The 26,039-nt window shown below is 40.3% G+C and overlaps 1 protein-coding gene across 5 annotated transcripts in view; it reads right to left on the bottom strand.

Moving 5' to 3' along the window:
* Nucleotides 1-534: 534 nt before the first annotated feature.
* Nucleotides 535-26,039, bottom strand: part of LOC122560122 (DEP domain-containing mTOR-interacting protein-like) — a 101,894-nt gene continuing 76,389 nt past the window's right edge. For 3 of the 5 annotated variants that reach the window (XM_043710384.1, XM_043710382.1, XM_043710385.1), the window contains one exon: nucleotides 536-2,783. In XM_043710384.1, coding sequence (XP_043566319.1) covers nucleotides 2,658-2,783 — 126 coding nt within the window. In that variant the 3' untranslated portion in view covers nucleotides 536-2,657. Of the gene's footprint in view, nucleotides 2,784-26,039 lie in introns of all 5 variants that reach the window. The other 2 variants (XM_043710379.1, XM_043710380.1) reach the window with 2 other exon arrangements.

The raw sequence follows: 26,039 nt of genomic DNA on the forward strand, positions 1-26,039 counted from the left end.
GGAAAACACTTCGAAAGAAAATAATTAACTATATTAGTCATAGAGTCATAGCAATGTATAGCATGGAAACAGACCCTTCAGTCCAACTCAACCATGCTGACAGGATACTCTGAGTTAATCTAGTCCCATTTGCCAGATTTGGCCCATATCCATCCAAACCCTTCCTATTCAAATACCAATCCAGATGCCTTTTGAATGTTGTAATTGTAGCAGCCTTCATAACTTGTTCTGGCAGCTTATTCCATACATGCACCACATTGAAAAAATTGCCCCTTAGATCTCTTTCGAATCTTTCCCCTCTCACCTTAAACCTATCCTCTCTAGTTTTGGATTCCTCTACCCTGGAGAAAAACCTTGAAATATTCACCCTATCCATGCCCCTCATGATTTCATAAACCCCTATATGACCACCCCTCATCCTCCAATGCTCCAGGGAAAATAGACCCAGCCTATTCAGCCTCTCCCTCTGGCTCAAACCATCCAACCAGGGAGACTAGAATTGAACGCAGCATTCCAAAAATGGCCTAATCAATTTCCTATATAGTCACAACACGACCTCCCAACTCATATGTTCAGTGCAGTGATCAATAAATGCCTTCTTCACTACACTGTCCGCCTGTGACTCCACTTTCAAAAAACTATGAAGCTAGTTCACCCAAAGGTGACTAATAAGAAGACCAGTAAGGGAGGTTAGCTGTTCTGCAGTTTGGTGGGAATAGGGTCAAGGGAGCAGGCAATGTGTCTGACGGATATGCTTCACGAAGACATGAAGGGAAATGCAAGAGAAAGTAGAGAAAGATGGAAATTCAGAACTAGGTAAGTGATGAACTTGAGGAGGTCTGACCCAGTGAGTTGGTAAAAGGGAGTGAGGCAGCACCTACAGCTGATTGGATGCTTTGATCTTAGTGACAAAGAGATCCATGAGCTCATCGCAGTTATTCTTGGTGGTGAGGATGTAGGAGATGGGGAGACAGGAAACATCAACTATCTTTCTCTCCATAGATGCTGCCTGATCTGCTGGTATGTTTCCAGCATTTTCTGCCTTTGTAACTTGCATAGACATGATTGCAATATTTCCCTTTACATTTTCCCTTTTCTAATCTCGAATGAATGTAGCTTGGCTTTATGGATCAAATATCTTTTTTCTCCAAAAGCTACTAGAGGTTTTAGGCATTTGGCAATTTAATATAGAAAACAGCAAAAAAGACTGTCATAATTTGGCACTTATCTCACTCATTAAAGAGTTACTTACATTATTGCCAAATTCTAAAATATTATAAATACCTTTGTACTTTCCATGAGTCAGTGTTTCTATACAATGGCACTTTAAAATTGCTGAATAAATTTTGCCCGAGAGCACATGTATTGTGTGAAATGTCTTTGGTGGCAGCTTGAGTTTCTTTCTCATCAACGAATTGGGATGTGACCCGCAGAAGTTTACATCAGTGAAAAGAACATTTTATAAAAGAAAACATACAAGCTGCCTTTGACCAGTAGTCTTATATCTAGGAAGATAGAGAGGCATCTTTGTAACCATAACTATTCCTTTTACAGGATTGTTAAGCAGGGCAATGGAAATCCTAATGTAGCACCAAATGAGTGCTCTGTGAAGGGAGGGTAAAGCACTGCTGGTTTTGGAAGAAACTAGTTTAAACCCAATTCTGCTGGTTCCATGTTCAGATAAGCATGGATTGTTTTCAATGGTGACATGGAAACTTGGACAAGAGCCAGCTTTTCATTTTAGTAGGGAATCGTGACCTTGGAGCTTCCGATCTGGCCTGGCTCCAGCCTTCTTTCAGTGGGAGGTCATTTTGTTTCTTGTTAAGTGTCACATTCCAATAGAGATTACTGGACAGGCTTTTAAAACAGTATAAAGGTATACAAAGAGGTTTAATTGGATCTGTAAGAACTGCAACTCTAATTCCTTACCACTTTAAAAATGTTGGTAAATCCTTTGAACAATGTCAGTATAACCTACATCTTTATCGAAGGTTAAAAAAGATTCATAAATATACAATAAAGACAGATCAAATGTCTGTAAAGTTTCTCAGCAAGTGGATATTAGCTTAGAAATTACCTTATGTGCTGACAAATACTTCACACAATCACATGACAGAACAAATGAGAAATATCATGCGAACAGTGAAGCCTTTGTCTACTCCAGGTACATTGTCTCAAATATGGTATGGATTTTGGATCACCAACTAACTCCTTCACACTGGCGTCACTAAAACAGCTAATGTCGCTCCCCTAAAAACAACTGAGAATATTGTAATCAGAATGTCCTCAGCAGTGGAACAAATCGTTTTGTGTCCAGAGGATAGGGAGGACCAAGGAGAGACACATTTTACAGTGCTACAATGGATTTGGGTTTTATGTGTGCACAATGCTTGCTGACTCTTGTCCTCTGGGATCAGCCCAAAATGTCCTCTTTATTTCACATGCTTACTCTATTTCAGGGGCTGCGACCAAGGGAAAATATCTGAATTTTTTCAAAATTCCATTTGATTCGATATGATTTTTTGCATACCAGATTTGAGACACTATACCTACATTTTCATGAATAATGATTTCTAGCTTAAAGTATTTGAAGGCATTTGCTTTCTGAGAATAGTTGTGAAAATCAACCAGCTTATTGCTCAATTGAACACATCTCCTCATTCAATTGCTTCCATAACTTCCATCACTAGAGTGCGGGGTCCAGTCATGATAATGTTGCTGACTGTTTTGTAGTCCAAATTCATGACATGCCTGCTGTTCACAGAGACAACAAACTGTCTGACCTGTAGGAAAACAGAAGATAGATGTTAAAACTGTGTCTATATTAATACAGAATGTATGTCAGCTCTCAAGATGCAATACTAAGCTATTTCCGCCTCCTTTCTTCATTCAGCTTGTAACTGAACCCCCACATCAGCCCACCTATTGCAATGACTGTCAGGCAGATAAATAGCATCTGCAATATGCTAGACATGAGAACAAAACATCACAGTTCCTTTTACATAACATCTGACCGAACAGGGTATTAACCAATCAGATTGGGGCATTGCAAAATGATCACCGCAAGTTCTAAAAAAAGGGTGCTTCTTGACTCCAGGGTTGTTGGGGAATGGGGTGGGGGGGTGGAGGGTGGAGCAGGCAACAGGAGGCAGGGCATGGCAAGAAAATGTAAGCTTTCATTTCACTTTTTGTGTCAGCTTTGACATTGAGTCCACTATTCTCACTTACACTTGCTTGTTTGAACCTGTGTCATGTCAGGAAGGCTCTCCAGTGCATTACTGCTGCTGAGTGTCTTTCTCCTGATTAGCAGGAATATGGAAGCCAGTTTAAATAATTAAGGCTACAAGTCACGACAAGATCGAGTGTCCACTGACATCTTGTCACCTGCCTGCCCCCCCCTCCCCCCTCCCCTCCCCCTGCATCTAAAAGCTGATAGTTGTGTATTGGTTGTTGGTCTGCAGCAACATGGTCCTGCAGCATTGGGTCAGAAGTATTAGGAGACCACCTACCTTTTCTCACAGTGTTAAATCCAAAGTCACCTGTTTCATACTTGGTTCCTTGTCATACCGATTGAGAAGGTGGTGGTGAGCTGGATTGTTGAACCACAGCTGTCTTTAGGGTGTGGGACACCCACAGCGATATTAGAAATAGTTCCAGGATTTTGATCCTGAGACTGTAAAGGAACTGAGATATCACTCCAAGTCAGGGTGGTATATGGATTGGAGTGAAACTTGCACATGGAACCTGCAGGTGGTGGCGTTTCTCTTATCCTTGTAGATAAAAGAAATCGCACGTTTAGAAGCTACTATCAGTAGAGCCTTGTTGAGTTGCTGCAGTGCATTTTGCAGGTGGTACGCACTGCTGCTGCAATGCATCAACAGTGAAGGGAGTGACCGCTGCAGGTTGTGGATGGGATGGCAGTCAAGTGGGCTACTTTGTCCTGCATAGCATTAAACTTTGAGTTGTTTTGGAGTTACACTCATCCAGGGCAAGTGGGGAATGTTCCATCACACTCCTGACTTTCACCTTGTAGGTGGTGGACAAGCTTTGGGGAGACAGAAGGTGAAGAATTCTTAGCCTTTGACTTGCTTTTTTTAGCCACTATATTTATATGGCTGATCCAGTTCAGTTTCTGGTCAATGGTGATCCCTGTATGCTGATATTGAAGGATACAGCAATTATATTGACATTTAATTCTATGGGGCAATGGTTAAATTCTCACTTGTTGGAGGCAGTTATTGCCAGACACGTGTGACACAAATAGTACTATCAGTCTTGATGTTGTCCAGATCTTGTTGCTCACGGTCATAGACCTCCTCAGAACCTGAGGCATTGTGAATGCTACTGAACACTGCAATTACCAGGAACTTTTCTATTTTTGACCTTGACTCTAACTGAAAAGTTCTTTGTTTATATCCATGAACTCATCTTCCATATTATTACTAGAAATTTGATATTTCCAGTCAATATGAAGATTAAAATACCTGTGATTACTGTATTATCCTTCTTCTTGCATCTCCAACTTCCTGATTTATACTCGATCCAACACTACGATAATTGTTAGTGAACTTATAAACTCTCTTTAGATTTTATGTGATGATTCTTATTTGTTTAAGTTGGAATAAAAGAGACTCCAGCTAATTTAAATTTAAACTTTATTGATTTATGTTGTTTGGAGATAGAACTCTAATTTTATGAATTTTGTATTTGTAGTTACATTCTAATATAGCACTATCAAATACCATGTTGGATCATATATTCAAGTAAAATTTCTGATTCATTAACAAAGAACAACAAACATAAGGCTACATTTTGGAAATATTTAAACCATTTTGAGAATTATCTCCAGATGCGTGTGATCCCTAACTGTATTTCATTACCAGCTGTAAACCATAGTTAGCACACAAGCTTCATAAATGTTAATGTAAATATAATATCAGTTGCAATAAAATATCTGGCTATTGAAGTTATTGCTTCTGTTTTTAATTGAAGTACAAGATTAAAACTCCTAGAGGATGAAGTTCCTAGAACCGCAGTAAAAAATTATACCCTCAAGGATTGATGAAGATAAAATCAAGACACTTGAAGTTTACTACAAATCCGTCCATGCCTTGGGTTACTGATAAAATCAATGGACTGCTTAAGACTATGATCAAAATATAAATATATTAAATAGTTATTTTTGATACAGATACTGCTGAATGATTAAATGGCTTGTTAATTCTGAGCCCAGTAGTACTATGTGGTGCCCCACCAGTGCCAACCTATAACAGTTATTGACAGTGGCAAAGTATCCTTAAATCAAGGAATTTTTTGGGGGGGAAGGGGGTAACAGAGATAGGACATGATTATGGAACAGCAAAGATTTCTTTGCATTTCTGCAAACCAGTACAGACATCCCATGAGAGTACAGCACAATGGAAGTCATAGTATAAATTGCAGATGCCATAATTTCTATGATGTCTCGAGACCATACTAATAGCATTGGCCACAGTATTCAGATAATTCTGAACATTTGTTATAAAGTCCCAACATCATCCATATAGTCAGCGATGCAGTGGAACAATGCAGCAGTCCCCATAGAGTCTCCCTTCCCTGATGTCACCTAAAGATTTGCTATCCAGGAGCCATGACCTGTTAACGTCATACTCAAAAATGGTGAAGTTGAAATTTGTGAACACATGAAAACAGAATCGAATCTCAAATGCAAACTAGTGGTTTTAAAAAAAAGAAACCCAACAGTAACACAGTTCATACAGGAGGTGGAGCAGTCGAGAGATACAGGTGCAAAGATGTGCATTGAAGCAGATTATTAAACAGATGAGATATCTTTGGAAGATAAATGAAGATCAATGATGGATTCAGTGGAGTGCAAAAGAATATTACTTTGCATTTACCATCTTTTGGAATAAAATATAATATTCTCAATATTACAGCTTGTGAAAATCCATTTGTGGGTAGCACAAGGTTTTCTATAAATATGCAATGCGTCATCAATGGTTACTACTGAAGCTGAGTCAAACATATTTTAGGGGGACCAGAGTGAAAATTTGAGGAAAAATATATTAAATGTATAGAAAGACAGACAGCAGATTAGCACAGGTAGTTATAATGAGCAAAACACAATGGGCATGATGCCCAAATAGTCTCCTGCTGACACTTCAGAGTCCACAAAACGATAACCTTGTTTTTTCTTTTCCCTTGATTTTACAGTTGACCTTCATAAGATCATAAGAATTGGAAGGAGTCAGCTATTCAGCCTGTTGAGATTGCTGTGCCATTAAATAAGATCGGATTGTGATCTCAACAAGTTTACAAAACAAAAATCTGTCCAATTCCTCAGTTTTCTGTGGAAGTAAATTCCAAAGAGTAATAACTCTCAGGGAAGAAATTTCTTCCAATTTCAGTTTTAAATAACAAATCCCTTAGTTCGATTCTGAAGAGGAGTTACTAGACAAAATGTTAACGCTGCTTTCTCGCCATAGATACTGCCAGACTTGTTGATTTTTACCAGCAATTTGTTTCTGATTTCCAGCATCAACATTCTTGGTTTTATTTTTGCCCTAGATTTATGCTCCCCATAAGACAAAAAAAATCTTCTCACCACCTACATATCAAGCTCAGTACCCAGTTGGGGTTGCAGAGCTCCGAAAAGTGGACAAATCTTTTGGGAGAAAAATTAATCACATGGGTGACCAATCAGATGAATACTACCTCCAAATGTGGGACTGAGAGATTTTGAAAGGACCCGCTCCTCCAATCATACAAGTTCCTTCCTGTTTGGATTTGTTGCTGATTGGTTCGATCTTTCTAATGTCCGTAAAATTATTTGAAGGCTTCTCTATTTTTATATTCCAGCCCTTCTGCAATCAAGGCTGTCATTCAATTTGCCTTCCTAATTACATAGCTGTAAGCTCAGTGCTACCCCTTTGTGATTGATGTGTAAATACAAATCCTTCTGTACTGCAATATTCTGCAGTCTCTCATTCTTTCTGCCAAATTGGATAATCTCACATTTTCCCATATGATATTGTAATTGTTATACCCACTCACTCAATCTATCTATAGCCCTTTGCAGACCCTTTGTAACGTCCACACAAATTACTTTCCTGTTGACTTTTGTATCATTGGCAAATTTGGCTCCTTTGTAGAGATCTGGCAAAAAAATATATATAATCTGATGAGGACGAAAATAAAATCTGCTTATCTTCGAAGCAGTAAATGCCAACATCAATGGTTCTGCATAGTTTTGTTGCACAATATAATTGCAATTCATGGATGTATAGAGAGATTTAAAGCAACTGAAATATTAGATATATTCACGATTATTTCTTGTTGGTTGTTCTTAAAGTATCAAACTAAAAGATTTGTTTGAGTCCAGTCTTTGAACAGCTGATAGAGGCCAAGAAGAACCTTCAATGGCTACAGAGAAATGTCCATTAAAAAGAAATAGATTTCATTTTAAAAAGGTGGAATAATTTTGATTTAAATGCAACGCAATAAAATATATACAAGCCAGAATACATGGTCACACCTTCTTTAAACCGAATACTGAAAGCCTGGAACTAAAATACTGGTCACCTTCATTTGTCATTGCTTGGGACATGAATCTAGCTCTCTCTGGTTAATACGAGGCTAAAACAGGTTTGCCTTTGATATTATTCTGTAAGTCCATTATTCAAAGAACCAATAAATAAAACAAAACAAAACACCACATCACGCTTGTTTAATTTTAGGGCAATTTCTTTTTATCTTCAAAAAAGAGTATTTTCAGATTGGTTAAAACTACCTTGGTCCTTTCATACCCCAATTTAAACGTTAAACAGATTTTAAATGGCCAGATACTGCACAAAGAATATCAATGAGGCAATCAATGGAAGAAATCAAATTATAACTTACAGCATTCACATATTCACAGCTAAATATGAAAATCTGGAAGTTTCTGTCCAGTTTGCTGCAATGTTCAGTAGCAGCAGCGTGGATTATCCACAAGATGCATTGCAGAAATTTGCCAAAAATCCTTAGATACCACCTTACAAACCCATTATCACTTCCATCTAGAAGGACAAGGACAGCAGATACACTTGCAAATTCCCATCCAAGACACGCAACATCCTGCCTTCGAAATGTATTGTTGTTCCTTCCTTGTGGCTGAGTCAAAATGCTGGAATTCCCTCTCTAACGGCTTTGTGGATTTACCTACGGGAGATGGCCTGCAGCAGTTTAAGACAGCTCACCATAACCTTTTCAAGGGCAACTGAGGACAGGCAATAAATAACATATGAGTGATACCATTGCCCATGAGTGAATAAACAAAAATGACTGCCCAGCTCCTCCATGAGTTGCACTAGTCCTTTATTGATACATTCAGCATTAAATCAATGGACATATGTGAAACAGGAGCACATTTGCAAAAAACATACAAGGAAAGGCCAGGAACTGATGCCATCAGGACTAAGTGAACTCTTAACTGTGCATTAAGTCTAATCAGTGAAAAGCAATGGCTGATGAGCCTGTCCACTAATTGGGAAACCGGTACCAATGCCTTCTGGCCGTTTCCATGCGACATTCAAACAGACAGCTACCATCAGGGTTTCCCGCTCTATTATGTGCAATTCCCCTCACTGGATGGATTTCCTATCTCTGCAAGCTGCTAGCCAATCAAAGAATGACATCTCCTTAGGAACAGTAGGGTCACTGAGAGTGAGGGTCATTGCTCATACTGTGGGAATTCCAGGGTACTGTGATACTTTGGAAATTCACGTTGAAAGCGGCTGGAGTGGGATTGCCAGGACCAGTCAGGGATGAAGATTCCTGTGGGTCCCACCCTTGCAGCTGGCAGGTCTCTGGACAGTACAGCTGTTTAGGTGGAACTCAACCAACAGGCCACATCTTCAAATGCACTGAAACTTTTCTGTAAAGTATTTGAATTTACAGTGACTACCTCAAAAGGAATACTGCTTCAGGATTACAAGTTTTAAGACTTATTATGGTGAAAACCAAATGCAAGGTTGACTAAACATCATCTAGTTCGCGCCTAGAAATCTAAACTACAGAAAACATGATACTTATTACTGTCTTAGAGCGACCAATAACCCTACATCGACAAATACTGCGCACACTGAACACACTAATCTGTACAGTTCTCAAAGGGTTCCACTTTCCAACAGATTCCTATCTGCACCCCACCTCCCAACTTCATCAAGTTGTAACGTTAAGTTAGCATCATCAAAAGAGCTTCCCTCCGTTTTCCTAACTGGTGAAATAGAATAACAGCACATTCCCCTTTGCTGACAACACTATCTTTTTAAAAATTCATTTACAGGATGTGGGCATCATTGGCTAAGCCAGAATTTATTGCCGTCTCTAACTACACAGAGGGCAGTTCACAATCAACCAGGTTGCTGTGGATCTGGAATTACATGTAAGCCAGATTAGTTAAGGATGGCCGATTTTCTTCTCTGAAAGACATTCATGAACCAGGTGGGTTTTTCCAACAATTAATGCATGTTTCATAGTCATCATCAGACTGTTGATTCCACATTTTTAATTGATTCCAAATTCCATCATCTGCCATGGTGGGATTTGAACCCAAGTTGCTCAATCATTATTGGGATCACTGAAGTAATAGACTAGCGCTACTACCACATTGCCTCCCCAACCTCTCATCTTTCTGAGAGGCCTCCCCAACCTCTCATCTTTCTGTCCCAGAAACAATGAATGTCTATCCACAGCTCTTGCTTTCTTTTTATAGGTGTGAAATATAAGTATATTTTGATACCCTCTGCTGTGCCCCTCTTATCTTCATGGTTACCAAGTCACACAGCCCTTGTGTAGAGTAGAAACCATAGTAAATCACATGATCCTTTTCATTTTCCCTTTGCACCTTGAATTAGAAACAATCCAAATATATATATTAATTTTGTAAAACTTTGCATCTGTAACATGCCTGTCAGTGTTCAGTGTTTTTTGCCCATGTGATGTAACTATGCTTGCTGTTGGTTGGATAGCAACTATGGGAGGATGACACCCTTAAATTGGCACTTTTTGTTCTCAATTGATCACTGGGCAGGAAGGCTGTCCTCAAAACTTTCCACCCTGAGCTTAAATTGTGGGAGTCAAGGCGGTATGGGGACTCCACACGACTCAATCCCACCCCATTATACTATCCTTCTCCTGCCTCCAAGTTGATGCCCAGAAGGAGCATTAATTTTGATACAACCTCTCTGATGTTGAGAATTGACTTTGCATGTGTGAAGTCTCCTTCCTTGGATATTTAATTATTGCTGTATATGTTTTTAAACTTCTCTCTCCATCTCTTATATCTTTCTATTTTAATCCTACTTTCCTTTTGCTGACATTGTTCTTGCTTCAACAATATATTAAATATTCTAACCTATACTTCCTAGTTTATGTTTCAGTGAGAATTATTTAATGTGACTGGTTGAAGAACCCGGTCCACACATGCTATTGTTATCCACAAAAAGCAGGTTGTTACTCAGAGGTTTATGAAATATTTGCAGGCATCCAGTAGTTGAGTGACTGGCAAGCACCTTCATCACTGACCTCAATATCCAGGCCAATGTCCCATAGGTTCATCTTTATAAATTGAACAGGGTAAATCAATGTTTATGAATCCAAAATTGGACATGGAACATGACTGGTAATGTTTAGCTGTTTTAAACAAATTGTTAGAGTGCTATTGCAATCTGAAACAAATCCAACTTTCCTTCCAGTATTGGAATGTTACAATATTGTTATTCATAAGTATTGCCAAAAAAAACATGTTGTCAAAGCTATTTGTTTTGAACTCATCAGGACATTTTGCAAGAGTATAAATTCTCAGGGAAACCAGTACTTATATACAACATGAGAAGACAGTGCTGACTGGTTGATAATTAAGCTGTGGTAGAGGCAGTGCCACAATACATCAATTAACACTGCATAAAAATTAACAGCCAGGATTTGTTCAATTTTAAACTAGGCAAGTTGACTTTAATTGATCTAAGTTGATTTTAGATCCTGATGCCCTTTCAAAAGAATGCATGCGCATAGTCTGACGTCACCTTCTGCTCCTGTACTCAACTGTTTCTCTGTTTATTTTTCCATATTACATTTTATTCCAGTCAAAATATTAAAATTGATTTACATGTTCACTTTTGCATTTTTAAATTTTGTGCCTACTCTCTTTACCTCAAGATGTAAAATTCCTCCTGATCTATGATTCTGTGGACACCAATTATTCATTGCTCAATAATAGCTACTTAGTTGACTACAAGAACTGCAAGAGTCATAATCCTTCGGAGGAAAGGAAATTGGGATTAAAGCCATTTATCAATGCACTCAATAGAAATCAGTTTATGTCCACTTCAGCTATGGAGTGCCAAACTGATTTGACTTAATTTTAGCAAACAGAGAGCCATGCAAACCACAAGTAGATTTATGGTACTTGTTCCAGCTGCATTTTTGTTGGCATTCCTTTCAATAGCTACACCAAGTGTTTCTAACCTGTCTAGCAAAATGGATAAGTACTATGTCAGTACGAATGAGTTCAAATAAACAGAATTTTTAAAATCAGAAGATGTGGCAAGATGCCAATTCTGGGTGCTGTGCAGTTTTATTCTAACTGTAATGAGGCATGGGCATTGCTGGCTCAGCCAGCATTTATTTCCAGTCCATAATTGTCCTTGAGAAGGTGACAGTGAGCTGTAGTCCAGGTGCTGTAAGTATACCCACAATGCAGTTAAGAATGGAATTCCAGGATATTGACACAGTGACAGTGAAGGATTGGTGATACAGATAAAAATCGAATGGTGTTCCGCTGGAAGGGGATGAGGAATATGCAAGTAATTGTACTTCCATGCATCAACTGCCTCTGACCTTCTATACACCCGAGGTCACAGGTATGGAAGATGCTATCTAAGGAGTCTTAATGAGGTGCTGCAGTATATCTTGCACATGGTACACATTACTGACTTGTCAATGGAAAGGGGAATGAATGTTGAAAGGGTGGTTGACCGATGGACTATCTTGTCTTGGATGGTATCATATTTCCTGATTGTTATACTAACTGCATGATCCAGGGAAATGGAGAATATTCCCTTGATTCAGTAAGTGAGTAAACAATAATAGGTAATATAGAATTCGAGTATAGCTAAAAGAAATACACTTTGTCAAAGTATATAATCTTGCCCTCATCAGGATATTTCATAAAAATACAAATTCAAAGGCAAGACCAACATTTATACAGCATGAGAGAACAATTCTGATCCTTTGGCAAGTAAGAACATAAGAAAAACAAAGAAATAGGCCATTCAGCCCCTCAAGCCTGTCCCACCATTCATTAAAAAAGTAGCTGATCTGCCCCAGACCTTAACTGATTACTGGAGATATTGCCATGGAAAATGCACTCATTAATACTGATTGACAATTACCACCAGGCAAGTTGAGTCTGATAGGCATTGCCCTGCAAATTAAACCAACAGAGCACTGTCACCTTTTATTGTTGAGTTGAAATAGGTGTTTCCTGTCTGCAACTTTATTAGTGAGAATAGTATGTGCAGCCATTTATTTGGAGACAGGTTTTGAGTCATAAAAAGTCTTGATTTGAGCTTTCTGACTCATTAGTGGTGGTATCAATTCCATTTTTTATATTAGAGATCAATTGGATTCTCCAGATGCTACATCTATAGAATGGCAAGTTTCCCAAAGGACGAGGAAAGCATATTACTTTAATCTACCCATTCCATTACAATCACGTTGCTACGTGGTTTCCACTGATCACTGACACTACTGTGCAACTGAATGGTAATTTCTCTAGCAATTGGCAATATACATACTATTAAACACAACATATTGCATTTCCCAACACGCCGCCCCTAATAATGGATTTGAGTGGTAATATTAGATGAACTCACTTTTGTCTCTCTGTGGGGTCCTTAACTGGAATGCAACTCCATTCATTTGGAGACTGGAAAAGACAGCTTCCTCCAAACTGGAACGTGAAGCCTCTTTATTAGCACTTGTGGAGGACAAGAAAAAAATAAAACCCTGATATCTGTAATTGAAGCTTCCATTGCAGATGTTTCTAAAGCTGTCATATAGTTTGATGACCAGCAACATAGTGTACAGTAGAATTGGGAAAGCAGAATATCACAAACATGCCATGAAGCATTTGCACTCCCAACATCTTACTTCACATTCTATAGCTTCCGTTCACATGTTAGCCAAAGTTTCCTCCTCTTCTACACGGTTGGAGATCCATGCATTTGCCGCCCACTTCTCCAGGCTGCTATCTTCACTCAAAAGTTGGAATCATTTTCATTGCAGTGAAACCCAGATGCTTAATGCTCAGCAGATTTGTTCTTGGGATGATCCTATGAAGAGGGATTGTGCAAACAGGGACTGTACTCTCCAGAGTTTCTAACTGAAATTTAGAAAATACTCAAAGGGATAGGCAAGGCTGATGTAGGTAAGATGCTTCCTCGGGTTGTGGTTTCTAAAGCAGGGGACATATTTTAAAAAATGGGGATGCCACTGAGGTTCAACATGAGGTAAATTATTCCCTATTACACAGGGCTGTGGAAGCTCAATCTTTGAGTATGTTTAAGGAAGATATTGATAAATTTCTGATTACCAGTGAGTATACAGGATTATCAGAATGGGCGGGTAAAATATATTGAAGTTTTTGCTCAGTCATAATTACAGTAAATGGTGGAGCAGGCACGATGGACTGAATGGCTTAGCCCTGTTCTAACCCAGAATAGGTGTTTTCAGATGTACTTACACTTGACAATTATAAGCGATAGGAGAAGTAGGATTTTCATCCCCTCAGGCCTGACTTATCATTCTATAAAATCATGGTTTATCTGTCCCAGGCTTCAACTTCTCTTGCTTGCCAGCTTCTCATAACCCTCACCTCAGATACTTCAAAACATCTATCACCTTTCTCTTTCACTGTACTTACACTGATCGAGCCGCCATAGTTCTCTGGAGTGAGAGAATTATAGATATTCAGTACCCTCAGAGAAGAAATTACTTCACATGTCAGTTTTAAATGAATTTGTATGGCGTGACTATGTCTCTTAATTTGAGATTCCCCCACTAGTAGGTACATTGCCTGAACATTCACCCAGTCAAGCCTCAACAAAATCATATACATTTCAATGTTAAGTCAAATTCTCTATCCCAGGAATCCCAGGTGAATCTTTTCTGAACCAAATTTGGATTCATTACACTATGTCCCTTCTCCAAGTCATTAATATAGGGAATAAATAATTGAAGCCCTAGGAAGGATCCCTTTGGCATTTCACTAGTTCCATCATGGTGGCTCACTGGTTAGCACTGCTGCCTCACAACGCCAAGGACCCGGGTTCAATTCCAGCCTTGGGCGACTGTCTATGTGGAGTTTGCACATCCTCCCCATGTCTGTGTGGGTTTCCTCCTACAGTCCAAAGATGTGCAGGTCAGGTGAATAGGCCGTGTGAAATTGCCCATAGTGTTAGGTGCATTAGTCAGGTGTAAGTATAAGGAAATGGATGGGTTACTGTTCAGAGGTGTGGACTTGTTGGGCCGAAGGGCCTGTTTCTACACTGTAGGTAATCTAATCTAATCATTTTTCCAACTTGAAAAAAGACCCATTAATCCTAATGTTCTATCTTCTGTGTGGTAATCAATCTTCAATCCATGCTAATAAGTTACCCCCCCCATACCACGAGCTTCTATCTTATACAATAACCTTTCTGTGGTACCTTATCGAATGCCTTCTGGAAATCTTAACACATTGCATCTATCAGTTCCCTTTTTTCAAATCTGCTTAGTATATCCTCAAAGAACTCGAATAAATTTGTTAAACATGATTTCCCTTTCACAAAACCATGTTGACTGACTTTATTAAGCTTTTCTAAACATCCTGCTATTTCATCATTAATAAGAGACTCTTTCTGAATTCAGTGAGTTCTGGAATATTTTACCCAATGCCTTAACTAAACCTGCAATCACTCTCTTTAAAACGCTTGGAAGTAGACATTGAGTCCTGGTTCCTTATCTGCCTTCACTCCCATTCATTTCAATTATCTGTTGCTGGTTCCTAAAAAATCCTAATCCTCTGGCCTACCACAAGTTTTAGCCACTGTGCATATCCTAGGTTTTGATTGGACATTCTCATTGACCACCATTGTTAATCATAGTTGGTTCACACTTCTTATCGAGCACTTTTTGATCAGAATAAATTTTTGCTTAGTATTATGAAGTATCTGCTTAAATTTCGGCCACTGCTCATGCACTGATTTTCCCCTTAGTCTATTTCCCCAGCCAGTTTAAGACAACTCTTTTTTTCATGTCTCTGTGATTGCCCTTATTTAAGTAGAGGACATTGGTTTGACACCACACTTTCTCTTCTGCAAACTGATTTTGAAATTCTACCTTGTTGTGATTGCTATCCTCGAGAAGATCATTAACTATGAGATCTCTTAATAATAAAATGTTACTAGGTCTGAAATACCCTGTTCCCAAATAGGTTGCACTTCTATGTTCTAAAAAAAAATCCCTAGTGCATTTCACAAATTTGACTTCCATGCCACACTTGCCCACCTGATTTGTCCAATCAATATGCAGATTAAGATCACCCATGATAATTGTAATGCCTTTCTTACACACCTCCACAATTTCCTGATTTATACTTTGCACTACATGAGGCAAAGCTTCAGGACCTATAAATAACTCCCATCCATGACTTATTCCTTATTTCCACACAATCTGATTCTACATCACAATCTATTGCATCTAAATCACCACTCAACAGCACACAGATGCCTTCTTTTATTAACACTGTTACCACCCCCTTTTCATTTTTGCCTATTCTTCCAGAAAGTTGAATAGCTTGACTAAGAACTAAATACTGGTCATCCTGTAACCACACCTCTGTAATGCCATGTCATACACATTTACTTCTATTTATGCGATCAACTCATCTATCTTGTTATAAATGCTGCGTGCATTCAGATAAAGAGTCTTAGGTTATGACTCTTTACCATTATTACTCTTTCTGGTTCTAATTGTTCTGCACTGTTCTAGTTAGGTTTTCTGCTCCTTTGTGTCACACTTGGATTATCATTCACCTCTTCACTGTACTGAATCTTTTGTATTCCCTTGTTTCTACTTGATTTTTAAACTTCCCTTCAATTGAACATTCCCACCAATTCATTAGCTTAAACTCCTACCTACAATCATTACATTACATTACATTACATTACAGTGTGGAAACAGGCCCTTCGGCCCAACAAGTCCACACCGACCCGCCGAAGCGAAACCCACCCATACCCCTACATTTACCCCTTACCTAACACTACGGGCAATTTAGCATGGCCAATTCACCTGACCCTGCACATCTTTTGGACTGTGGGAGGAAACCGGAGCACCCGGAGGAAACCCACGCAGACACGGGGAGAACGTGCAAACTCCACACAGTCAGTCGCCTGAGGCGGGAATTGAACCCGGGTCTCAGGCGCTGTGAGGCAGCAGTGCTAACCACTGTGCCACCGTGCCGCCCACGCGGGATTCGCCAGGACACTGGTCTCAGCATGTCTCAGATGAAGTCTGTACCAATGGAACATCTCTTTCCTTCCCCACTATTGGTACCAGTGCCCCTTGAAACAGATCCCATTTCTTCCACACCAATCACTGAGCCATGCCCTTACCTCTAATCTTATTTTGGTCATCAAAGAATGTGGTGCTGGAAAAGCACAACCAGTCATGCAGCACCTGGGGAGCAAGAGAATCTATGTTTCGGGCATAAGCCCTTCATCAGGAATGAGGCTTGTGGGCCTAGGGGGCTGAGAGGTAAATGGAAGGGGTGGATGGGGCTGGGAGAAAGGTAGCTTGGAATGTGATAGGTAGATGAAGGTGGGGCTGAAAATAATAGGTCAGAGAGGAGGGTGGAGCAGATAAGTTGAAACAGTTAAAGGTGGATAAATCCCCAGGACCTGATCAGGTGTACCACAGCAGGAGGATCCCAAGCTCCGTACCTGTCATTTACTCAGGGAGCTTCTCTCACCCAGTCTGGTGCCAAGCCCCACATACAAACAGCATGAGTGTTCCCAGATCCTGGTGCTCAGGGCCCAGTGCACTCACACCTGAACCAGTTGGTGTGGTATTTACACAGTTATACATTCTCCAGGAACACTGTGTCCTAGCCGACATTAACTGGTACATTCAAAATCTTCCAAGCAAAAACCACGTGCACTCAGATTCCCTGCTTATACAATCCTCTGAGTGACAGTTTGCAGATAACAAGAAAATCCACAAAACTCCACTGCATGGGTCAGGGTCAACGATAAAAGCTTAATTCTCTCAAAATGGAAACTCCACGATTACTGCATCTCACGTAACTGCCACTTAAAAAATATTAAAATACAGAAAATTCCAAACGAAGTCTTTGATGAGGTGAGCCCTGGTCAGTCCTGTAGATCTGGGAGGTTACCAGTTGCACGGAGATTGCTTTCTACCAGAGCAGCACCAGGTCAGTGTCAGACACACAGACAGAATGGGCAAATAGATTCACATCTGAACTCACATCTCCCAACCTGGGAACCTGAAGCTGTGTTCACCCATTCTGGTAAAGATGTCCAGAATTAGGATCAAGATCAGTCCAATGGTCCAGTCAAAAAAGATCTGTGGTTCAAATTGTAACATCCTTCAGGTTTCACAACACGTTCTCAGACCCACCCTCCAGGTCCTATAAATCCCGCTCCATCTAACCTCCTGCAGGATCCAAGTCCTTTCCTACATTAGTACCACCCTCCAGGTTCAGCAGCCCTTCTTACCTCTGTACATAAACCGAACTCTACAAATCTCCCATTCTCTGAAGTGTTCCCCAGAAAGGCACTGGAACAAGGTGGATGTTATGGAGAAAGATTAAGATATCAGGACTGGCACGTTTTGCAGATATTAGCAACATTGCAGTGACCAAAATAGGCTTCAGTAATTTTGAGAATTGATGCTCATAAATGAGGTCACAGCGCTAGGGAGGATTGTAGGGACTTGAAGAAGGCACATGTAGGCACTTGAGTGTTGTCGGGACTGGAGGAATTTACCAAATAGGCCGGGTTTAAGACTGCAGGAGTCTGCAGAAAATCTTCACAGGTTAGAGTAGGGTAAAAGATCAACACAACATCGCGGGCTGAAGGGCCTGCACAGTGCTGTACTGTTCCATGTTCTAAATAGGGAGGGTTATGATGGCAGGAAGAGGTTTCGGAAAGCTGGAGAGGATGGGATCTGAATGAAGAGACACAAATAGGAAGGGTTACCAGGAGTGTTGGAGCTTACAAAGACAGCGATATTCTGAGCTGGAGCAGATGACCCAGACTGGGAGGCTTTTGGGGACTGGGGATGGTTTCACAGGAAGGGGAGGCCATAGAGCCACAGGAGGTTACAGAAATTTGGAGAGCTGGAGGGCCGACAGGGGTTTCACTGAGATGGTGTCGGAAAGATGTTGTGAAACTTGAAAGGGTTCAGAAAAGATTTACAAGCATGTTGCCAGGGTTGGAGGATTTGAGCTATAGGGAGAGGTTGAACAGGCTGGGGCTGTTTTCCCTGGAGCGTTGGAGGCTGAGGGGTGACTTTAAGAGGTTTACAAAATTATGAGGGGCATGGATAGGATAAATAGGCAAAGTCTTTTCCCTGGCATCGGGGAGTCCAGAACTAGTGGGCATAGGTTTAGGCTGAGAGGGGAAAGATATAAAAGAGACCTAAGAGGCAACTTTTACGCAGAGGGTGGTATGTGTATGGAATGAGCTGCCAGAGGATGTGGTGAAGGCTGATACAATTGCAACATTTAAGAGGCATTTGGATGGGTATATGAATAGGAAGGGTTTGAAGGAATATGGGCTAGATGCTGGCAGGTTGGATTAGATTGGGTTGGGATATCTGGTCGGTATGGACAGCTTGAACCGAAGGGTCTGTTTCCATGCTGTACATCTCTTTGTGGGAAGGAATATGGACAGGTAGAACCGTTCAAGTGGGTGTTGCCAAGTTAGAAGGTTGGGACTGGGATAAGTTGGGGAAGGGGAAATGGGGAAACTGGTGAAATCCACATTGTTCCCATGTAGTTGGAGGTTCCCAAGGCCAAAGATGAGACATTCTTCCTCCAGGTGTCAGGAGGTTAGGGTTTGGCAATGAAGGAGGCCCAGGACCTGCATGTCCTTGGTGGAGTGGGAGGGGGAGTTAGTGTTCAGCCACAGGGCAGTGAGGTTGGTTAGTGTGGGTGTCCCAGAGATGTTCTCTGAAACAATCCACAAGTTAGCGTCCTGTCTCCCCAACATAGAAGAGACCACATCAGGTGCAATGGATGCAGTAGATGACGTGTGTGGAAGTACAGGTAAATTACTGATACAAGTGGAAGGATCCTTTGGGCTTTGGATTGAGGTGAAGCAGAAGGTGTGGACACAGGTTTTGCACTTCTTGTTATGGCAGGAAAGAGTGCCAGAAGGGGAAGCTGGGTTGGCTGGGTGCGTGGACCTGACAAGTGAGTCACGGAGGGAATGGTCTCTCTAAAATGCAGATGGGGTGGGGAGGGAAATATATCTCTGGTGGTGATGTCTGTTTGTAGGTGGCAGAAATGGTGGATGATGATGCGGTGGTGGTATCTTATTTGCCCATCACCAATTTCCATGTGGTTCAGGTCATATTCTTAAGATTACCATCTTTGTCATTCTGTTTTCTTTTTAAATTTAGCATCAAACTGCTCATAATGCATCAGCAGAACTTCTTTCCAAGTCCTACATACATTCTTGGTATCTACACAAACCACAACTGGATCCACACCCACTCCAGGTTCTTCTCCAGAGACGTCCTGAACCTTGGCACCAGATAGGCAGCATATCCTTCTGAAGTCTGTGCCTTTATTGCATAGAACAGTATCTATTCCCCTGACCAATCTATATCTATTTCTACTACCTTCCTCTTTTAACCCATCATGAAAAGGGTGCTCTATGCCATAGTGCTTTGCTCAGTTTGCTCATCCTTTGCACACACTGTGCCTTTCTCAACACTTGGGCTAAGAATCTCATACCTATTGGACAAGGACATTGGGTGAGGCTCCTCCAATACAGTCAAGATTAGAATGTTGCTGGAAGAACAGCAGATCAGGCAGCATCCAAGGAGCAGGAAAATCAATGTTTAGAGCAAAAGCCCTTCATTCCTGATGAAGGATTTTGGCCCGAAACCTCAATTTTCCTGCTTCTCGGATGCTGCCCGACCTGCTGTGCTTTTCAAGCACCACTCTAATCTCCAGCATCTGCAATACCCATTTCTGCCTGGTTGATTTTAATCCTCACATACAGTGGCATTTTGGGAAAGCAAATCTTAGCAGGACTTATACACTTAATGGTAAGGTCCTAGGGAGTGTTGCTGAACAAAGAGACCTGAGAGTGCAGGATCATAGCTCCAAGAAAGTGAAGTCACAGATAGGTAGGATGGTGAGGAGGGCATTTGGCATGCTTTCCTTTATTGGTCAGAGCACTGAGTATAGGAGTTGGGAGGTCATGTTGTGGTTGTACAGGACATTGGTTAGACTACTTTTGGCATAGTGTGTGCAATTCTGGTCTCCCTCCTATCAGAAGGATGTTGTGAAACTTGAAAGGATACAGAAAAGATTTACAAGGATATTGCCAGGGTTGGAGGGTTTGATCTACAGGGAGAGGCTGAATAGACGGGGGCTGTTTTCCCTGGAGCGTTGGGGGCTGAGGGGTGACCTTACAGAGGTTTATAAAATCACGGGGGCATGGATAGGGTAAATAGGCAAAGTCTTTTCCCTGGGGTGGGGGAATCTAGAACTAAAGGGCATAGGTTTAAGATGTAAAGATGTAAAAGGGACCTAAGGGGTAACTTTTTCACACAGGGGTGGTACATGTATGGAATGAGCTGCCAGAGGAAGTAGTGAATGCTGATACAATTACAACTTTGAAAGGCATCTGGATGGGTATATGAATAGGAAAGGTCTGAAGGGATATGGGCCAAGTGCTGGCAAATGGGATATCTGCTCGGCATGGACAAGTTGGACCAAAGGTTCTGTTTCCATGCTGTACATCTCTATGACCTACCTCCACACCTTCCTACCCTTGACCACAGATTAAGACTGTGTATGGCTTTTAGGTTAACAACTCTTCTAAGACAACATTCCTACAAGGTATAGCAAACACCTCTGCTTATTTAATAATCTGAAAAGGTCTTAATTTCTTTTTCTCTCTCTCTCTTTCTGTTTGCTTTTCTATTTTCTATTACAGACTTCTACCACTATTTAAATTTATGGAATAGTGAGAAGATCATGAGAAATAAAAATTATTAGGTATAGACAGGGGTTTGAGCTAATTAGAAGTGGGAAATGGCTCAGCAGGAGGATACTTGGCTTACAAAGCAAAAAGATATGGAGGCATTAAAGGACAATTATTTTTGATAATGATACCCAGAGTGAGATAAGAAAGGTCAGAGTATGCAAGCATAAAAACAAAGTAAATAATCTCAGTGGAGAGAAATGGTAAAAAGGCAAAATTAATGACTGTTAACTGAAATACACACAGTATTCAGAATAAAATAAATGAAAAGGCACAAATTAAGGGTGATGCATTCAATCTTATTGCCATTATGTAGATATGATTATAAAGAGACCAAAGCTAAGGAATAAATATTGGATTTCTATCACTAGAGAAAAATTACTTGGGGAAACTAATGGGGCTAAAGGCAGATAAACACCCGGGACCCAATAGGTTGTATCCTAGGATTTTGAAGGGAGTATCAATAGAGACAGGAGATGCATTGGTAGTAATCTTCCAAGAATTGCCCTGAATTCTTTTACACTCCAATGAACTTAGGCCCAATCGCTCAAACCCATGGTGTTAGGAGTAGTATATTTATCATGAATAATGAATGGTTTAACTAATAGAAGTCAGAGTTTGGTTAAGGGAGACAATTTTAAGGACAGCAAGCCATAATGAATGGAGTGCTGGGGCCACAGTTGGATGCAATATATATCATTGACTGAATGACAGAAGTGAACGTAGAATTGTCAAGTTTGCAGTGATGCAAAAACAGGTCAGAAGGCAAGTAGTGAGGATGACACTGTCTATACAGGTTAAGTGGGTGGGCAAATACTTGGAATATATTGTGGGAAATGTAAAGTTCTGCCTTTGCTAGGAAGAATAGAAGGAAAAACTGCTGAAAGCTGTAATTTGGAGGGATTTGGGGTCCTCACGCATGAGTCACAAAAGAGCTAATATCCAATTTTAGCAGATAATGGGGATAGCAAATAAACTGTTGGCCTTTATTTCAAACGGAATGGAGTCTAAAAATAAGAAGGTCCTGCATAAATACTACAAGGAACTAATCAGTCCAGTGCCCTAAGGAAATGTACTAGTGATGGAAACAATTCAGAGAAGGTTCACTAGGTTGATTCCGGTAATGAGGGCTTTCCTTTTGAGGAGACATTGAGTCGATTGGCCTTGTGCTCACTGCAGTTATAAAAATAAGAGGTGACCATACTGAAACTTAAAATTCTTAGGGGGTTTGACGTGGTAGACGGGAAAAGTCTAGGACCAGAGATCACATCTCAGAAAAGGGTCGCCCATTCAAGACTGAGATGGGGAAGAATTTTTTTTTTTGAGGTATCCAGTCTGTGGAATTCTAAATCAAAGAAGGCTGTAGAAGCAGTATCGTGGAGTATATTCTAGGATGAGAGAGAGATTTTTATTCGGTAAGAGAAGTTAATGTGTGGGAATACAGCAGAAATGTGGATTTGAGGATTACCAGATTAGCCATGATCTCATGGAATGGGGAGCAAATTTGGTGGACTGAATTCGAATTGACTTTCCTTCAAGTAACTGTATCCAGTTCATTTTTGTTTGATAATGTCTTTGTAACCCTCGCCTTCCTCCAATTTAGAACTGTTTCTCTTGTTCTGTGTTTGTCTGATTGAATAATAATGCGCAATTTAACAGTATTATAATCATTGTCTCCAAACTGGACACCCACTGCTGCTTCATCCAATTGTCCAACTTCATTTCCTAATACTAAATCAAGAATTGCATCCTCTGTTATTGAGCTTGTTACATGTTGGCTAGAAATGTGCTGAATGTACAGTCAATTCCACTGTAACGAGGTAGTACTATTCTCGTACAATCTCTTGTTAGAAGAAAATTGCATAATAGAAGCCCAATTAAACTAATGGTGCCAGAATCGTGTTATAACAAATGCACCATTTAAAAATTTGCACTATAGAAAGTGTCCCCAATTCGGCAATCGTGTTATAGCTAATTCACATTTACAAGATGTGCGTTCTAGCAGAACGACCTACAGTTTAAGGATGTTATGACCGCTGAGCTTTTGAAACTGTTTAAAATTCCAGTTGATGGTGAGGGAATGCATTGACCCGATTATTAAAGTTGTGTTGTTTCTGCACTCAGAAACCAACCCATGCGTTTGCTCCTCGAACTGTCTTCACTTTCTGTGAGTCAAAAGTGCACACCAAACAGTATAATTATAATCCCAGACAGCATGGTGGCCCAGTGGTTAGCACTGCTACCTCACAGCGCTAGGGACCCAGATTCGATTCCAGCCTCTGGCCACTGTGTGAGTTTGCACATTCACATTCTTCCTGTGTCTGTGCGGGTTTCCTTCCACAGTCGTGCAGTTTAGGTGAATTGTCCATAGTTTTCAGGGATGTGTAGGTGAAGTGTATTAGGCAGGGGTAAATGTAGAGTAATAGGGTAGGAGGATGGGTCAGTGGGTTACTCTATGGAGAGTCGATGTTGACTTGTTGGGCTAAAGGACCTGTTTCTACACTGTAGGGATACTAAATTTGTGAATGAATTAACACTTCCATAAGGTATAAAAAAATGCTTTGTTCCTGGGCATTCATTAGGACTAAATCAGACACACTAATAGAGACTGGGACAGAGAGATGTGCTGTAAATCATAGTTATGCTTCGTTCAGTACATTCTTGGAAGATGTGGAGTATTCCAAGGTCATTAACATATTTTGTGAATGGCACTATTCTGGATACGTGATCATTATGGTTAACTGCTGCTGTTCTACATTCCTTGGGGGCTTAGATAATTCTTGACTTTATATAGAAGCACTTCCACAGATTATCTGAAAAATCTTTAGGTTCTTGCACTCCTGCATGACCAACAGAAATTCCCTTAAGTGAAAAATATTTTGCCCAGCCTGTAAAATAATTATAAGTCTCGTATCCCCATGAACTTACTACAGCTTCTAAATTATACAGCAGCACGCTAGCATTTCATCACAAGTGCTGAATTCCGAATGAGTCACATTCATAGCATGGGGAGTTCAGCAATTGGATTAAAATTACGTAAACTCAAGAAACTGTACTGGTGTAAGTACACTTCATGACCTTTGAGTATGAATCACACTCCATCACAATTAGGTTTGCAATTTTGCCCTGGGGTAAACTTCAACCCAGTTCAGAATAACTAAAAGCTCAGGCTTGAGTTTGAAGCTGAGAATGTCCTTGTTTGTATACATTTCAAGGTTCGTCCACCCTGGTCAGGTATCTCATGACTCCCTAATAGTTGCAGCCTAATAGTTTGAAAATAATTACTTCTGAGACTCAAGCATGAAGAACAGCTACTTGGTGAAGTGTAAGCGTGTAACTTATGTCCACAGAATCATAGTATGGAAGAAACACCATCTCCAGAGAGTGTGAGAGGGCAAACCCAACTCTTAAGAAATTAAAAGCAAAAAATGTAAATTAACAATATTAAAATATGGAGAAAAAGCAAATGTAAATCAAAGTTAGTCCAGGAACCTTTAAAATGTGCCCATGCATTCTCATGCAAGGGAATCAGAATTTAAAATCTAGTTTTCAAATGTATTGGTGAATCAATGAAACTTCAAGTTAAATCCATCACAAATTAAGGTTTAAGATTTGGTACAAGGAATTTTAATTTCAAAGCGTATTAGTAATAAGAAGCCATATGTCAGTGCTCCACATGTGTGAGCACTCATTAACACAGAAAAGGCTTAAGCCTTCCATTGTTTCCAAAATAATAATGAAAGAGGCAACATTTAGTTCTATGTTAGAGAACTACTACGCAGTGCCAAATAGTGAGGGAACTTACATTCTGTTCAGTTCCACATTTGAGTTGCACCGTGTAGGGAGGCATCACATGGAGAACAGGTATTTGATTTTTGAAAGTAGGAGATTAGATGAAGACCTCCTGTTGAGTGTCTCCTAGCAACCAATGACCAGTGATGTTGATTTGAAAGCATTTCAATATTCTTTCCTACCAAGCTCTTGGCAAGAATACAAATCATGTAGGAGGACTTATGGTGAAGAAAAATATCTATGACTACATGTCCTTCATCAGAGCATTTATTAAAGGGTTTTCCATTTGCTTTGAAGTTTTTCAATCAGCTCGTAGTATAATTATAATCTCTTTAGGAAATTCAACCAACAATTGGTGCTATCAGCAAAAACTCTGGTCCAAATCCTCTGGTCTTTGGCTCATAAGAGACAAGATCTACAAGTGAAGATGCGCATTGGAGTTCCTTGGAAATTCTGGCTTGCTGGCCTACCTGAGGATTTTCTGGGAAATTTCAATCTCTAATCCCTGCTCCCAAAAGCATATCCACAAATGTCTCAGTTTCTGAGTCAGATGTTCTGGTGTACTTAATGTACTTGGATTGTTAGCCACAAAAGTTTTCATAGATTTAAAACTAATCTCACTCCTGGTTAGCCACCTCATGAGCTGCAGCAACCACAACCGCCCACTCCACCACTAACCTACATTACTCCCAAATCATCCAACGATTCTCCCCCACATCTCCACCACTTGGCTATCTCCCTAAACACACCCTGCTTCCCTCACCCACCTACCCAAAACTAACAGTCACTCACTCACCTGATTCACTAATATTCAAAGTGGACCTTTAAACTTAACATTGAAAAGTGAGGCACTCGAAAAGCACAGCAGGTCAAGCAGCATCCGAGAAGCAGGAGAGTCGACGTTTCGGGCCTTCTCCT

The sequence above is a fragment of the Chiloscyllium plagiosum genome, chromosome 20 (assembly GCF_004010195.1).
Source record: "Chiloscyllium plagiosum isolate BGI_BamShark_2017 chromosome 20, ASM401019v2, whole genome shotgun sequence".
NCBI lineage: Eukaryota > Metazoa > Chordata > Chondrichthyes > Orectolobiformes > Hemiscylliidae > Chiloscyllium > Chiloscyllium plagiosum.